The sequence below is a fragment of the Perognathus longimembris genome, chromosome 7 (genome assembly GCF_023159225.1).
Source record: "Perognathus longimembris pacificus isolate PPM17 chromosome 7, ASM2315922v1, whole genome shotgun sequence".
Taxonomy (NCBI): Eukaryota; Metazoa; Chordata; class Mammalia; order Rodentia; family Heteromyidae; genus Perognathus; species Perognathus longimembris.
In genome coordinates, this window is record NC_063167.1 from 75533241 (window position 1) to 75551458 (window position 18218).

The 18218-nt window shown below is 38.1% G+C and overlaps 1 protein-coding gene across 5 annotated transcripts in view; it reads left to right on the top strand.

Moving 5' to 3' along the window:
* Rpap2 (RNA polymerase II associated protein 2) overlaps positions 1–18218 on the top strand; it is a 73166-nt gene that overhangs the window by 5631 nt on the left and 49317 nt on the right. For all 5 annotated transcript variants that reach the window (XR_007211677.1, XR_007211676.1, XM_048351962.1 and 2 more), the window contains exons 4-6: positions 3137–3235; positions 3675–3740; positions 6550–6638. Coding sequence is in view for 3 of the 5 variants with exons in the window: in XM_048351962.1 (XP_048207919.1) it covers positions 3137–3235; positions 3675–3740; positions 6550–6638 (254 nt within the window). In the remaining 2 variants the exon portion in view is untranslated. The remainder of the gene's footprint in view (positions 1–3136; positions 3236–3674; positions 3741–6549; positions 6639–18218) is intronic.

Genomic DNA, 18218 nt, shown 5'->3' on the forward strand with positions numbered 1-18218 from the left:
ATAAAAATAAAATGAGTTAATGAGAGATAACAGTGATTAAATGACTATAGTTAGAAGCAATGTGATTGCCTGGCACCAGTGCCTCACCCTTACAATCATACCTACTCTGGCGGCTCAGATCATAAGGTCATGGTTTAAGGCAGCCCCAGCAATGAACTCTTGAAACCCTTATCTCCAGTTTACCAGCAAAAACCAGAAATGGAGGTATGACTCAAGTGGTAGAATGTAAGCTGTGAACGAAAAAGCTGAGAGTATGAGACCTTGAATTCAAGCCTCAGTACTGGCACACAAAAAACCTTTACATTTGAAAATTGCTAAAAGTGAATTTAAATGTTCTCACCTCAAAAAATAAAGTAAATAAGTGGCACACATATTATAACTTGATTGCTTATTCCATGATGTATACAGAGTATTCAAATTAAGAAAAAAAAACACATTTTAATCTTATGTAGCAGTTGTTTTAACCTTATTACCTCATTGTCCTACCTTTGCACTAGTGATCACAATGTCAGTTTTCTGATATTTATATTGTGCTTTTTATTATTTTGTGTGTGTGTGGTATCAGTCCTGAGGCTTAAACTTGGGCCTAGGTGCTGTCCCTCAACTTTTGCTCTCAAAGCTAGTGTTCTACTACTTGAGCCACAGCTCCATTTACTGCTTTTGGGTGGTTAGTTGTTGATAAGAGACTCATGGGGAAAAAAGGGGATTAGAGGTGTGGCTTGTTTGGTAGTGTGCTAGCCAGTTAGCGAAAATGTCAGGTACTGAGTTCAAGTCCTGGTCTCTGACCAAAAAAAAAAAAAAGTCTCATGGATATCCCTGATTTGAACTGTGATCCTCAGATCTCAGCCTCCAGAGCAGCTAGGATTACAGAGATGAAACACCAGCACCCAGCTAGCTTGTGCTGTTTTAAGTAACAAGATTGTTTTGTTACTATAATATTATTTAGTATTTTAAATCCTGAAATATAGATGAGTTAGGACAACACAAAAAATCATTATTATATGTATTTTTAAACAGCTTTATTAAACTTTTGAATGTATCATAATTCTCAAGACAAAAATACTTAAATTTAAGCTTTCTGTTGAAAAAAAATTCTTAGCGTGGTTCAGAGCTTTTCTAAACAAGAATGGGAGCTTGACACTATTTTCATTGACTCTGGTAACTACACAGAATCTACATACATGATGACAATAAAGAAAAAAAAGCCAGACCAGTGCCAGTGGTTCACACCTGTAATCCTTGCTACTCAGAAGGCTGAGATCTGAGGATTGTGCTTCAAAGCCAGCCTGGGCAGGAAAGTCCAACTAACCACCAGAAAACTGGAAGTAGAGCTGTGGCTTAAAGTGGTAAAACACTAGCTTTGAACAAAAAAGTTCTCAGAGGCAGCACCCAGGCCCTGAGTTCAAGACTCAAAACTGACAGTAAAAAGAAAAGGCCAGGTGTGATAGAACATGCTTGTAACCCCAGCACTGGGGAGACTGAGAGAAGGTGATCACAAGTTCAAGACCAGTCTGGGCTGCATAGCCAGACACTAATTCAACTGGTATTGGTGTGGGTTTTTGTTTTTTTTTTGCCAGTCCTGGGCCTTGAACTCAGGGCCTGAGCACTGTCCTTGGCTTCTTTTTGCTCAAGGCTAGCACTCTGCCACTTGAGCCACAGCTCCACTTCTGGCCTTTTCTGTATATGTGGTGCTGAGGATTCGAACCCAGGGCTTCATGTATACGAGGCAAGCACTCTTGCCATTAGGCCATATTCCCAGCCCCTTTTGTTTTGTTTTGTTTTTAAACAAATGCCATGAATGCTTCCTTTTGAAACAAAATTTGTAAAGAGTATTTGAGTCCCTATAAAAGCAGAAAAACTTGTTCAAAAAGCTATCAGGGTTATTAAACAACAATTGAGATCATTTGAATATGAAAACACCAAAAATAATTTTTGTTAACTTATCATCTTACAATTCTGTACACATTTTTCAATAGGAATATTTTGCCCAAAACATTTGAACTGCAGTGACTTCTTTGGGTGGGATGAGGAGCAGGGGTGGGGAGGTTGGTTTGGTAGTACTCAGGTTAGACCTCGAGAGTTGCACTTAACTAGACAGGCACTGTGCCATTAGTGACTCTACCAGCCCTTATTGTATTGGTTATTTTCAAGATAAGAGTCTAATTTATGCCCAGTCCTCTAGTTCTCCCCACCTCACAGGTAGCTAGGATTCCTCTATGCCCAGCACAGTAACATTTCTGATATACCTTATTTCCTAAGATTGTGTTTAAAAAAATAAAATTATTTTTTAATAAAAGACATAGGCTGGGAATGTGGCCTAGTGGTAGAGTGCTAGCCTAGCATGCACGAAGCCCTGGGTTCCATTCCTCAGCACCACATAAACAGAAAAAGCCAGAAGTGGTGCTGTGGCTCAAGTGGTAGAGTGCTAGCCTTGAGCAAAAAGAAACCAGGAAGAATGCTCTGAGTTCAAGCTTCAGGATTGGCAAAAAATAATTAAAAAATTAAAGATACTATAATTTTCTTTTGGTAGGGTTATACCACTTCTTATTGCTTCAGAATTATTTTATTTGCTATTGTAAAACAAAGATACCTAGTCTGCTATGGCATAAGTTGCTTTTAATAATTTTTTGTGTGTGTGTGGTACTGGGAGTTACACACAGGACCTCGAGCTTGCTAGCCAGGTGCTCTGCCACTTGAATGACACCCTCAGCCCAGTAACTAATATTTTTGAGTGTTTATGTTAAACATTTTTGAGCGCTTTTCCTTTATTTTCTCCTCTAATTCTACCTTTTTTTTTTTGGGGGGGGGGGCCAGTCCTGGGCCTTGGACTCAGGGCCCAAGCACCGTCCCTGGCTTCTTCCCGCTCAAGGCTAGCACTCTGCCACTTGAGCCACAGCGCCGCTTCTGGCCGTTTTCTGTATATGTGGTGCTGGGGAATCGAACCTAGGGCCTCGTGTATCCGAGGCAGGCACTCTTGCCACTAGGCTATATCCCCAGCCCCTCTAATTCTACCTTTTAACTTAGGAGGTAGGTACCTTGGTTATCCCTGTCTTTTCAGGTGAGATTGATGAGGATTTGATTTAATAAATATCCTCTTCTATTCATCTGAGAGGAGCAACCTCTCCTGTCATTACAGGGCAAGTTCATCACTCCTGCTCACTACAGTGATATTGTGGATGAACGGTCAATCATCAAACTTTGTGGTTATCCTTTGTGTCAGAAGAAATTGGGAACTGTAAGTACTTTTTTTTTTTTTAGTATAAGCTTTTGTATTTTTTTTAATTTGGCAAAACACTTTGTAGAAAAGCAGGGAATGAAACCTGAGGTCATGAACTAATGACATGAGTTGGCCGAAGCTATGATATCTAGATGACTTAATTTTAAAAGTCTGTATTTAGGGGCTGGGGATATGGCCTAGTGGTAGAGTGCTTGCCTCGTATACATGAGGCCCTGGGTTCGATTCCTCAGCACCACATATACAGAAAATGGCCAGAAGTGGCGCTGTGGCTCAAGTAGCAGAGTGCTAGCCTTGAGCAAAAAGAAGCCAGGGACAGTGCTCAGGCCCTGAGTTCAGGGCCTAGGACTGGCCAAAAAATAAATAAATAAATAAATAAAAATAAAAGTCTGTATTTATACCTTGGATTCTTTTCTAAACTATACTTTCTTTTATTTAGATACCAAAACAGAAATATAAAATTTCTACCAAAACCAATAAAGTCTATGATATTACTGAAAGAAAGGTAAGTTCAAATGCTATGTTTAAGGTTTTAGTTTTTAATATGATAGTAAATAAAATTCAAGTACATGTTGGCATAAATCTAAAGTAAATTGTGAGATGGGATAGAAACTAATAGCAGACTCACAGTATATGTGGAACTTGGTATATGGTGATGAAAGTATTGTGTATCAGTGGAAACAAACAAGGGTTTTTCAATAAATGATACTGGCCCAGTTCTATCTTAAGTGGAAACAAACGAGCTCCTCCCTCTTAGTCTTTTTAAAGTGGATAGAGGAAAGACATTAAATGTAAAGGGAAGATCTTTTTAAAGATCATATGCAAGAATATGAACTTGGGATAGAAGTTTTTATATAATACAACATCATCAACCATGGAGGAAAAACTGACAAATTTTTCTACATTAAATTTAGAACTTTTGTTCTTCAGTAGTTGGCAGAATGAGAAGTGATAAATAAGTTGTAAGTTTGTATATATAACTGACTAGGTTCATATCCAGACTATATAATCTATAAGAAAAGGGGACGCAAACTAGTAGAAAACCCTTACTTGAATGCCTAGAGAGCATATGAGAAGATGCTCCATCTTTTATTGAGAGATTTCACAAATAAGTTCACAAACTATTTGAGTTACATTTTTACAACCCCTAATGTAGCAAGATTTTAAAAGTCTGATAATATTAGGAATGTCTATCCTGCTTATGGAAGCAAAACTTGGTATAACCTTTTTGAGAACTTATTTTGTGTGATGACTACACATCTCTTCCTCCTTCCTACCCCACCCCCAGCATTGCTAAGGATGAAACCCAAGGACTTGTATGTGCTAGACAAGTACTCTGACCCATATCCTATCAGCTCTATACTTTGTGTATGAACAAGCCTTTGTATTACTTGGCATATATTCTAAAGATACTCTTGACTGTGTGTTCTTGGCATATGTTTAAGAATTTCATAGGAGATCAACAAAATGTGTTATATACATACAGTGAATATTAGGCAGCCTTTAAAACAAAGACTAACAAGCTATAACATAGATAAACTTTAAGGATTTATGCTAAGGAAAATAAGACACATATTGTATGATTCCATCTAAATGAGATACCTAAAGTAATCAAATTTAAAGAGACAGGATGTAGAATGGTGCCTGTGTTATCTACAGGGTATAGGGTTTCTATTTTGTAAGATGTGCAGATTTCTTTTTCTTTTCTTTCTTTCTTTTTTTTTGTTGTTGTTGGTTATGGGGCTTTAACTCAGGGCTTGGGCGCTGTCCCTGAGCTTTTTCGCTCAAGGCTAGCGCTCTACCACTTGGAGCCACAGTAACACTTCCAGTTTTCTGGTAGTTAATTGGAGATACGAGGCTCACAGATTTTGCTGCCCAGGCTGGCTTCGAACTGTTAGTACTCAGGTCTCAGCCTTCTGAGTAGTAGGATTACAGGTGTGAGCCACTGGCACCCAGCAATATGAGCAGATTTGATGCTGATGATGGCTGTGCAACACTGTCCCTAAACTACATGCTGAACAGGGGCTAAGATGAGCCATGGGAGATTGAGCACCAAGGTGAGTGTTCAAGGCCAGCCTGGGTTACATAGTGAGACATTGCTTAAAAAAAAACAAAAAAAAAGCCTAAGATTTTAACATTAAAGTAATAGCATAAAATTAGAAATAATTGAATTGTCCATATACAAATTATACTAACAACATGGAATGTAATAATACACAGTAAAATGTAACATATAACTATATGAATGAATCTTAATAACATGACTGAATGAAAGAGAATAGTATATAACAATATGATTCCTTTCAGATAAGTTTTAAAACAGGCAAAATTCAGTGGTGTGCCTTATAGGGAGATAAATTGTGTGTGTGTGTGTGTGTGTGTGTGTGTGTGTGTATGTATACAATAAAGAAAATCAGAAGGGTACTGGTAGCTCTTGCCAGTAATCCTAGCTACTCAGGAGGCTGAAGAACTGTAAAATAAATACCTAGAATAATTGTGATAAATAATGCTTGGATTATGTGATCGCATCCGTGAATTCACTCTAGTTTGGTTGAAGTAAGTTCAACAAACTTGACTTCACATTTGGATGTGAAAGCTTCTCAAATTATAAAAATTATGAGAGATCTGAGGATTGTGGTTCAAAGCCAGTTGAAGCAAAAAAGTCTGTGAGACTCTTATCTCCAGTTAGCCATCAGAAAACTGCAAGTGGTGCTGTGGCTGACAGTGGTAGAGTGCTAGCCTTGAGCAGAAAAGCTCAGGGACAGCGCCCAGCCCTGAGTTCAAGCCCCATGACCACCAAAAGAAAAAAAAAATCAAAATCAAAGGAAGGTTATTAGCAGTGCAAAAGTGGGCCATAAGTTCAAGTTTCCGTACCAAAAAGAAGAGAAGAAGGTGATTAAAATTAAATTTGTTACAGTGTTTTCTTCTGGGGACTTTGGAGAAGTACAGTGTAAAGAGCACTTCAGTTCCTGAACCTAGGGGTGCAAGATTTGCAGGCTTATTTTCTTCTTTGAGCTACATATTTATTTATACTGTCTTCCTTGTGTAGGTTATATTTCAAAATAAGGAAATGACGCTGGGGATATGGCCTTGTGGCAATAGTGCTTGCCTTGTATACATGAAACCCTGGGTTCAATTCCCCCAGCACCACATATACAGAAAATGACCAGAAGTGGCGCTGTGGCTCAAGTAAGTGGTAGAGTGCTAGCCTTGAGCAAAAAGAAGCCAGGGACAGTGCTCAGGCCCTAAGTCCAAGACCCAGGACTAGCCAAAAAAAGAAAAGAAAATGACTAATTTTACAATGTTCTTTCCAGTCTTTTTGCAGCAATTTTTGTTACAAAGCATCTAAGATTTTTGAAGCACAAATTTCCAACACTCCAGTATGGGTTCGAGAAGAAGAGAGGTACTTTAAATCATTATACACATTTTTTCATTTTCCTAATTCTATCTGCTTTTTGATAGGCTGAGAATAGATTGTTCTCTAATACTAACATTTTGCACACCTTAATGTAAGTAAATACTTATATTTTTTTGCATGGTTACTAAGAATTTTACACATAAAATCAGAAAAATCAATGCATTCAGATGTTATATATTTCTTGTTGCCAAAAAAATTTGAACTACAAAACTGGTTCCTTAACTCTTGTTTTCTGTTCTACCCAATATGTCTAGGAATCCTTTTAAAATAAAATCCTGAGCCACGTGGTGGTGCCTCATGCCTATAATCTTATGAACTCAGGAAGCTGAGATATGAGGATTGTGGTTCAAAGCCAGCCTAGGTAGGAAAGAAAGTCCATGAGATTCTTATGTTCAATTAACCAGCAAAAACATGGAAGTGGAGCTGTGGCTCGGTGGTAGAGCACTAACCTTGAGCACAGAAGCTCAGGGACAGTGCCCCAGCCCTGAGTTCAAGCCCCAGATCTGGTACAAAAAAAAAAAATTATATACATCTATATATACATACATATATATGTACCTAGACATACATATGTATGTGCATATGTGTGTAGGTACATATACATGCTATCTATATACACATAGAACATAACATTCATTATATAAAATATATGATGCATAATATATAGATAAAGATTATAAATGTGTATATATTAGACATATAAAGATATCTGTATTTCATATATGTAAATACATATACAATATATGGTTATACATGTATATATATTCCTGAATTAAGAACAGTTTTTTCTGAGGGCTAGAGAATGGCTTACTGGTATTATGTCAGCCTAGTAAACAGGTTCTGAGTTCAAACCCCAGTGTTCCTCCCCCACCCCCCCCAAAAAAAAATGAGTTTGCTAGAAACATGGCTCAAGTGGAAAAGTTCCAGCCATGAGCAAGAAAACCTAGTGTGAATGAAGTCAACTCTTAGTATTGGCACAAAATTTCTGAAGATACTCAAATAAACTCACTTTACAATTATGAAACTGTATACTAAAGATTAGAAAGTAGTGTTTATTTAACTACAATGTTTTATAAGCTTAAATTAAACCAGTTAAGTAATTTTTTTGTTTTGTTTTTGGTCTTAATCTTGGGGCTTGAACTCACAGTGCTGTTCCTGAGCTCTTTTGCTCAATTCTACCACTTAGTGCCACAGCACCACTACCAGTTGTCTGGCAGTTAATTGGAGATACAAGTCTCACAGAGTTTTTATGCCTGGGCTGGCTTAAAACCACAATCCTCAGATCTCGACCTCCTAAGTAGCTATTATAGGCATAAGCTACCACTACTCAGCTTTTAAAGTTATATTTACAAAAAATGTTATTATTGCTATAAGAGTTTGCTTCTTGGGAAATATTTAAATACTTGTAATATTTTTCTAGATGCTGAATTTGAGAAAAATGTATATTGAGAGTGAAATGGCATGATAATAAAGATTACTGTTACAGTAATTAAACTACCATGTAGAAATTCCAAACAGAAGCTTGATGAAATTAATAATGTTCCAAATAATTCATCTTCAGAGAGTCATATAATAATACAAGGTTGTGTTATTTATAGTAAAGTAGTGAAGACCTATACCAAATAAACATATTGACTAAAGCTTAATAAAATGTAATTAGCTTTAAAAAAAAAACTTTGCCTCCAAGAAAGTTTACTCCAGGCTGGGAATATGGCCTAGTGGTAGAGTGCTTGCCTCTTATACATGAAGTCCTGGGTTCCATTCCTTAGGACCACATATATAGAAAAGGAGTGCTGTGTCTCAAATGGTAGAGTGCTAGCCTTGAACAAAAAGCAAAAAGAAGCCAGGGGCAGTGCTCAGGCCCTGAGTTTAAGCCCCAGGACTGGCCAAAAAAAAAAAAAAAAAAAAGTATACTCCAAAATCTTCTGATGAGGAAGGTAAAATAACACTACTTGATTTCTGTCAGCAGCAATAGTAGTGACAGTACCTTTGATGGCAGACACCTGCCTGCCAGTCCGACCATGTGTGCTATAGAATATGCTAAACATAACACCCATGACCTATTTTGAATATAGTAAAAACTAAATTGTTAGTCATTTCACCACCATCTCTCAACTTTCATCTTTGTAGGCTACAAAATTATGGCATTGTCTGCAATAACTGGGAAGCAAAGTCGGGGCTGGGAATATGGCCTAGTGGCAAGAGCGCTTGCCTCATATACATGAAGCGCTGGGTTCGATTCCCCAGCACCACATATATAGAAAATGGCCAGAAGTGGCGCTGTGGCTCAAGTGGTAGAGTGCTAGCCTTGAGCAAAAAGAAGCCAGGGACAGTGCTCAGGCCCTGAGCCCAAGGTCCAGGACTGGCAAAAAAAAAAAAAAAAAAAAAAATGGGAAGCAAAGTCACTCGTACTGTCACCCATTTTAATATTTCTTTCACCAGAACTGCCCTTTCCTCCAGCAGCAACCTGCTCCATTCCCCACTGAGATGGTTTTCTTAAACTTAACTCTTTTCAAAGATACTTTCTCTACTCTTACCTTCTTGTATCCACTTCAAAAATCATTTACCAAGCCACTTTTCTTGGTATCTCTATTTTCTTCAGCTATAGGTACTTCATTTAGCTCATTTAGAATAATTTTTTCCTTCCAAATCTTTGCCTAAAACTTTACTAACCTGTAATTACAATGTCTACCTCAGAGTTTGAAGTCTTGCCACTTAGTATTTGTAGCTCTTGAAATTGTCTTACTTATATACCCTTCTTTACTTACTGAAAAAAGAAAGATGAAAATAGTCATTTGTTTCCCTTAATCTAAATTAATTAACTTATATTCAAAGTATACAGTTTGTCTTTAGTATCTGGCATGGCATACATGTACACCCCAACTTGTGAGTTTAATAATAATAGAGATAGAGCTGAGTGCTGGTGTCTCATGCATGTCATTGTAGCTTCTTAGGAGGCTGAGATCTGAGGATCAGGATTTGAAGCCAGCCCAGGCAGGAAACTCCGTGAGACTTTTTTTTTTTTTTTTTTTTTTTTTTTTAAGAAAAAAGCTAGAAGTGAAGCTGGAGCTGCAGCTCAAGTGGTGGAGCACTAGTCTTTAGCTCTCAGGAACAGAGCCCATGCTCTGAATTTAAGCCCTAGGACTGGCACCAAAGAAAAAAAGAAAATGTATTGAGATAGATGGCAGAATAATATTTTTTTAACTTTAATGGGAATCTATAATGTATATTAGCAAGCTTAAGATATTCCTTAATGAGAAACCATGAATAAAAGGGAAAAAAATTCATGGGAGTAGATCTTCCCTTACAATCCATGTCTTGTTTACATCAACTGCTGTTTGAAAATATTTAATGTAATATTCTATAGACAATTCACAAGTTTTCAGTTACATCCTTTTGAATAGCATGATTAAAACTCTTACCATGGGGGCTGGGAATATGGCCTAGTGGCAAGGGTGCTTGCCTCATATACATGAAGCCCTGGGTTCGATTCCCCAGCACCACATATACAGAAAATGGCCAGAGGGGGCGCTGTGGCTCAAGTGGCAGAGTGCTAACCTTGAGCAAAAAGAAGCCAGGGACAGTGCTCAGACCCTGAGACCAAGCCCCAGGACTGGCCAAAAACAAACAAACAAACAAAAAAACTCTTACCATGCAAAGCACCTCTGGTCTATAGCTGTAATCCTGGCTACTCAGAAGGCTGATACCTAGAGGAATCCTGCTCAGGCCAGCCCAGGCACAAAAGCCTGTGAGATTCCATCTCCAATTAACCAGCAAAATGCATGGCTGAAAATGTGGCTCAAAAAGTATAGTGCCAGCTTTAAGCAAGCAAGCCAAATGAGAAGCTGCTCAGTTCAAATCATGAAAGTGGCTAAAAATTAAATTTGATAACATCTTGCTCCTTCCTCCTGCCCAGGAGTCATCCATTTTTCCAAGGTATCCACACAGTATATACTGCTCACCTGCTAATCACTTATTACTGTGAAGGAAAGAATATAGTGCTGTCCATGGTTTTAATTGCCCATGAGGAGTCTCAAAGTGTATCCTGCTGTCTACAGGAGCATGGGGATTAGTAGCTAACAAGAGAGGAATAAAGAGAGACCAGGCTTGGCTATATCCTAAGTACTTGGGACCATCAGTTGTTTTTTGAATAGAACTTCTTCTGGTGTTGGTGTGCAAGAATTAAACAACCACCACAATGCAAGAGCTTAAAGGATCCTTAGATTAAATCCAACTCTTTCATTAAACAAACTCAGATTAAGTGTATTGTTAAACTAGTGATAGGTTTTGATTCATCTTATAAAACCGGATTAAAAGAGAACAGTCATCTATAAACATCTGTCCTGTTGTATGTAGTATGTCTTTAGCCCTTGATTACATTCAGCATTTATTACTTTCACAATCATATCAGTTTTTAAGATGCAACATTACCTTCATTTCTGAATTTTTAAGGTTAGGAATTACACCAGTGTTACTTATTAAACCCACTAGAGGTCACTGTTTTTACAGAGATTAGTTTTTTTTGTATTGCATGTATGCTGAAAATTCTGATATTCAGTATTTTTTTAAAGCTTTTCTAGTTACAAGCTTTACAGAATAAGATATCTTGAACTCTACTCACATGTGGTCTGGTTACATCATTTAGAGTCAATTTTTTTTGTTTGGTTTGGGGTTTTTTGAAACATTTTATTAGCATACATTGTACAAGGGGGTTTGTTATATTCCCCATATATACTAACCATATATCTTAATTAGATTCACTTCTTCATCACTCTTCCTCATTCCTCTTCCCCTGTTTCTAAAAACATTTTTTTCTTTTTTTCCCCGGTCCTGGGGCTTGAACTTTGGGCCGTACTTTCCCTGAACTTCTTTTGCTCAAGGCTAAGTCTCTACCATTTGAGCCTTCCAGTTTTTTCTGAGTAGTTAATTGGAGATAAGAGTCTTACAGACTTTCCTGTCTGCAGTAGCTTCAAACCACAATCCTCAGACCTCAGTCTCCTGAGTAGCTAGGATTACAGATGTGAGCCACTAGCACTGGCACTGAAAACAATTTCAACAGGTTTCATTGTTCTGTTTTCATACATAAATGTGAAGTACTTCAACCATATTCATCCTTTCTATCTTCACCCTTCCACTGGGGTGGGTACACAGCGTAATTTTTGCATTAATTTTTCAAAAGGGTTTCACCATGATGTCTCACATGTGCATATACTGTACTTTAATCACATGAATCCCTTCTGTTATGCCTTCTTCCCCCATCCTTTCACTCCTCTGTTCTTCACTGGCTTTCAGTGAGTTTCATGGTGCTTTAACACATAGATACAATGTATTTTGGGTTTATTCACCCTTTACCATTTTCATTTCCTCTACCCTCTCTCCCTAGTCCCCTCAAAATAGTCCCATTACTACAGACATGTAGAATCAGTCTTTTAAAGGAAAAAGTGCTTTTAAAACATTGTAGCATTTAGCATTTAATGCAGTATTTTATTAGCTTGATACATTATACGAATTACATCATAGTAATTTAATCAGTGTTAAAAATAAAATTGTGGGGCTGGGGATATAGCCTAGTGGCAAGAGTGCCTGCCTCGGATACACGAGGCCCTAGGTTTGATTCCCCAGCACCACATATACAGAAAACGGCCAGAAGCGGCGCTGTGGCTCAAGTGGCAGAGTGCTAGCCTTGAGCGGGAAGAAGCCAGGGACAGTGCTCAGGCCCTGAGTCCAAGGCCCAGGACTGGCCAAAAATAATAATAATAATAAAATAAAATAAAATTGTGATTCCATTCAAGAAATTCGATATCTAATACAATGACTTCTAAACTTTTTGACCATTACAATATATTTTACGTTATGGTCTGATATATGCATGTAACTGGAAAATAGCTTATGAGACGCCCTATTTTATTTCCTACTCTGTTGTCATTGTAGTGGCAAATAATGATGTAATTGATTGGCCATGATCTGCAGTTTTAAGATCTAGCTCATGATTTTAGACCTTTTACTAAAGGAAAGTTGCTTATCAGCACTGATCCTTCATTTCCTCATTTGTAAAAGTAGAAAGTTACATTTAACCCATTAGTGTCCTTTAGCTCAAATGTTTATAATCCTGAGTCAGTTTTGTCTTCAGTCACTGCTATAATAGTGGAAGTTTTCTAGATAAGTGTTATTTATAAAAACAGCAAGATTGGGCTGGGATGTAGCTCAGTGGCAAAGCGCTTGCCTAGCAAGTGCAACATCCTGGGTTTGATCCCCAGTACCAAAAAAAGGAAAAGACAAAAAAAAATACAGTTAAAAAAATACAACAAGATTAATAGCATAAGACTAAGAGAAATCCATAACTTGTGACAGTCTCTGACTTAAGAATTTAAAATAATTTAAACTCTTTTACTTATAAAGATGAAGGCTAACAAAAATAGAGATTATGAAAAGGAGTCCAGAATATTTATTTTAGAGCATATTCTGAGCTCTTTAAGAATGTCTTGATCGGGCTGGGGATATGGCCTAGTGGCAAGAGTGCTCACCTCGTATACATGAAGCCCTGGGTTCAATTCCCCAGCACCACATATACAGAAAATGGCCAGAAGTGGTGCTGTGGCTCAAGTGGCACAGTGCTAGCCTTGAGCAAAAAGAAGCCAGGGACAGTGCTCAGATCCTGAGACCAAGCCCCAGGACTGGCAAAAAAAAAAAAGAATGTCTTGATCTCATATGCCATTAGGAAATAATATTGAATTTGACCCAGTTCTATATTTCTTATGTTATTGTGACTGAGGATAGTTTTTTGCTGGACTCTGAGATACCAAAACCTAGTAGTATCCCTTAAAATTTATAATAATGATTGGTAACATAGTAGATTCACTACCTCATTGGTACAGATGCATAAATGACTCACAAACTGTTTAGACTAATTCATAAATTTTCACTCTACACTTATCTCAAGACTTTGTCCTGAGAAAGGGTCCTAGAAATTTTTAGTCCTTCTAATGTGATGGAGAGCAGCAGTACTATGACAAAATGTCTTGATACCTTCATAGAGAAAAACCATTGACCTAGAATGGTTTGAGCTCTAATGCAGTGCAGTGCTTCTCCTGTTGTGAGTTAGCAACTTTGTGCCCACTTGGTGGCCAGAAAAAGACCACATACAGTTTGATGCCATGGGAGAGTATGCTCATTTAGATTGTCAATCATATATATATATAATATCTGACAAGTTTTGAAGGGAACTTTCTAGAATTATGTACTAAAATCCAAAAATCTTAAGGAGGGAGAACAAATGTTGATAAACCAATTGTGGTGTTAAAGATGAAATTAGGGTGAATGGTTAATGCTGATGGAGCACTTTTAAGTGCTGTCATGTCATGTGGCCCAGAGTTGGGGATTTTCACATGTCACTTCTTGGCAATAAACACTGTAATCTCAGAGGTGCGGAAGCCAAAAACCTCTGCAGCACAACTTTTATAACCTCTTCCTGGACAGCCATTTCTATTGCTCTGTAAGCAGAATGAAAACTTTCTGAAACAGATTTTAATGCTTCTCAAAATATATTTGAAAAGTTCCTACCAGATTGAGCAATTCTAGCCTGCTGCCTCTATGGTTTATATATAAAACATTTCTAGTGATGTATATGTGTGCATTCATGTAGATTTATACATGTGTATGTACATATAAAAAAGTTGACATAAGTTCTAGTTTTAGATTTACTTTGTTACCATTAAAACTAATCACTTAATTTATGCCTTTGAGAGAATGTTTGCCAAGAACTGTTTTGAAATTATGCTTTAACTAGAATGATTTCTTAGTTTTGTTTTATAAATTTAGCTTCTAGAGCTGCTTGAAGAATAGAATAAGTTGTGTAGAAAGAATAGAAGATAGTATGAAGAGAAATACCATTTTGTAGACAAAAAAAAAAAATTGAAATTCACCCAAGAAAGAATAGAAAAGACAACGGCGTATCCTGCTGCTTCATTCTATCTGAAGCAGCACAGAGCAAAAGCAAACAGGAGTTTTTATATTGAGCCTTTCATCCAGAGCCTGAATAGACACATACTTAGTTTATTCTAGTGTCAAGTATCATTCCTGATATGTATTAGGAACCAGAAAAAAGATTCAGCATCATTCATGACACAGTATCTAGAAAAAAGGTTGAGTATAGCTCTGTTTATCTAAAGGCAGAAAAATATTGTGGAGGAAAGCAGTAGTAAGATATACTGAATTCAGTGAGAGGGATTAAGCAAAACATATCCTTTCTCACAATTTTATGAGAAAGCACCTTTTTATTTCCATTAGCAGTAATGTGTCAAGGTTTAGATTTTTAAATGAGGCCTAACTTTGAATCTAGATTTATTGTTGTCAGTCTCTCAAAGCTTCAGTTTCCTCATTTACAGAAATAAAGGTATAAGTTCTATGAAGATTAAATGAAGTATTGTAATTAGTTTGGAGATAGATTGTTGGTGATAGTTGCACAACAATGAAACTACTTAATATGTATATTAACACATGTACATGTAAACGCACTGAGCTGTACACACACACGAAAGTAATGAATTGGTACGTTACTCATTTGAACCTAGGGCCTGGCAGTTGCTGAGCACAAGCCCAAAGAGACCTTTGGCTTCTTTACCCCAATTGTTTTGTGTATGTGTGTCCGTCCTGAGACTTGAACTCAGAAACTCTTACTTAGCTTTTTTGCTCAAGGCTAGCACTTGACCACTTGAGCCACACTCCACTTTTGGCTTTTTTGGTGCTTAATTTTTTTTTTTTTTTTTTGGCCAGTCCTGGGCCTTGGACTCAGGGCCTGAGCACTGTCCCTGGCTTCTTCCCGCTCAAGGCTAGCACTCTGCCACTTGAGCCACAGCGCCGCTTCTGGCCGTTTTCTGTATATGTGGTGCTGGGGAATCGAACCTAGGGCCTCGTGTATCCGAGGCAGGCACTCTTGCCACTAGGCTATATCCCCAGCCCTTTGGTGCTTAATTGGAAGCACTTAATTAATTAATCTTGCTCGGGATCTGAGGACCTACGATTACAGCTGTGAGCCACCAGTGTCCAGCGTTTACTTCAATTTTGTAAAGCCTACCTTACTTACATAGTGGGCACTTGTTAAATGTCCATTTTTACTACACCTTTAGAGTTTTCTTACTTGAAAAATGGCAAGCAAGGGTGAGAGAGGGTGAGAATGACTATAATACATTGTAAACATGTATGGAAATACCACAATGAAACTTCACCCTATATAACTTATGTATGCTTATGGGGGTGTGTGTGCATGTATGTCAAGAAAACAAGATGTAAAGCTGTAGTTCCAGCTACTAGGAAGGCTGAGGCAGAGGATCACTTGAATCTACAAGTTCAAGATCAGCCTGATCGACATAGTGAGCTCCTATCTCAAAAACAAATGTGTAGCTGGGAATTCCTTGTAAGACTGTCTTAAACAGTGTTCATGACTTAAAATCATGTGTTCCTTTTGATTCAGCCACACGTGCACCTCATTCTTTTTTGGAAATGTTCTGCCTTGAGGTCTTGAAATATGAGCTTCCTGTTTCTGACCACAACAATTATCTCATCTGTAGTTATCAGTCTACTTTGTAACCTCATTTTGACCTCCTCTCTCCCCAACTCCATTCTTCTGGATTGACAAGCTCTTACGTTTGTCTTCCAGACAATCTTAGGTTCTTTTTTTTTTTTGGCCAGTCCTGGGCCTTGGACTCAGGGCCTGAGCACCGTCTCCTCCTTGCTGGTACCCTGTCTGTGTACTGGGCCCCTTCTCTCTCCAGGACCTTCTTTCATGATTTATTGCTATTCTTCCTCCTTTAAGACCTCCTTTCATTCTGATATTTTGTCCTCTACTTTCAAAAAGAAAAAAATATGGGGCTGGGAATATGGCCTAGTGGCAAGAATGCTTGCCTCGTATACACAAGCCCTAGGTTCAATTCCCCAGCACCACATATATAGAAAATGGCCAGAAGTAGCGCTGTGGCTCAAGTGGCAGAGTGCTATCCTTGAGCAAAAAGAAGCCAGGGACAGTGCTCAGGCCCTGAGTCCAAGGCCCAGGACTGGCAAAAAAAAGAAAAGTATTAAAAAAAATACATATTCATTAGGCTTACCACCACTATGATAATTGGGTATTTAAGCAAGTGCCATCTAGGGGAGTAGAGGGTACAGATCCTAGGAGGTGGAGGGTTGATGACTCAGATAAGGAATTTGAAAATGGTGAGGACAGACCTCTTCAAAGTAAGTTCACAGTGAAAGGGGCTAATGGGGTGGTTCATTGAAGGACAGGATTGTTCTTTGTTTAACAAATGAATTAGGTTAAAGCATGACTACATATTTTAAAGAAAAACTTTGGAAGGCATAAGGATAAGTCCTTGGAGCAAGATTCATAGGGTTAACTTGAAATGTATCTAGGTGTAAACTATTTCTTATGCTGAAATGTTTCCCCTCTCAAACTTGATTGGCTCAGTAGGAAGTTTTTCCTATGTCCTGTAGCAGCTTATTTAACTCTTAGATACCAAACATATATTCTCTTGAATTAAACACTGCAACAGTATAAATTTTTATTACTATCATAAAAGTTAATTTTTTAAAGTTTAATATTAAAATGCATTTGTAGATGAAGCATGGTAGAACATATCTATAATCCCAGTACTTAGAAAATGGAGATTGGAGGATTGCAGCTTGAAGATAACCCAGGAAGATATTAGTCAGACCCTGTCTCAAAAGTAAGCCATTCATAGTAGTGCATACTTGGAATCCCAGGTACTTGGGAATTGGAGGTAGGAACATGGTCCAGGGCAGCCTGGGCGAAGGCAGGAGACTTCATCTAAAAAACAAAACAGATCCAAAGGACTGGGTGAGAGCCAGGTGCTGGTGGCTCATGCCTGTAATCCTAGCTACCCAGGAGGCTGAGATCTGAGGATCACAGTTCAAAGCCAGCCCAGGGGAGGAAAGTCTGTGAGATTCTTTTTTTCTTCCTCTTCCTTTTCTTTTGCCAGTCCTGGAGCTTGAACTCAGGGCCTGGGCACTGTTACTGAGCTTCTTTTGCTCAAGGGTAGCACTCTACCACTTTAGCCACAGTGCCACTTCTGGCTTTTTCTGTTTATGTGGTGCTGAGGAATCAAACCCAGGGCTTCATGCTTACTAGGCAATCACTCTACCACTAAGCCACATTTCCATCCCACTACATGACTTTTAACACAATACTAATCCTTGTATTACTACCTTTCTACAGTTATATTAATACTCATATTACTACCATTCTACTGTTGATTAATAACCCTTGTATTACCATCATTCTGCTGCTGTTTTGTTGCTCAGTAGTTGACATCTCTGTACCGTTTTTTTTTTGTTGTTACTTCATTTTGTTTTGTCAGTCATGGGGCTTGAACTCTGGGCCTGGGCGTTGTCCTTGAGTTCTTCAGCTCAAGGCTAGCTCTCTACCACTTGAGCCACGGTGCCACTTCTGGTTTTTCTGGTGATTAATTGAAGATAAGTCTCATGGACTTTCCTGCCCAGGCTGGCTTTGAACTGCAATCCTCAGATCTCAGCCTCCTGAGTAGCTAGGATTACAGG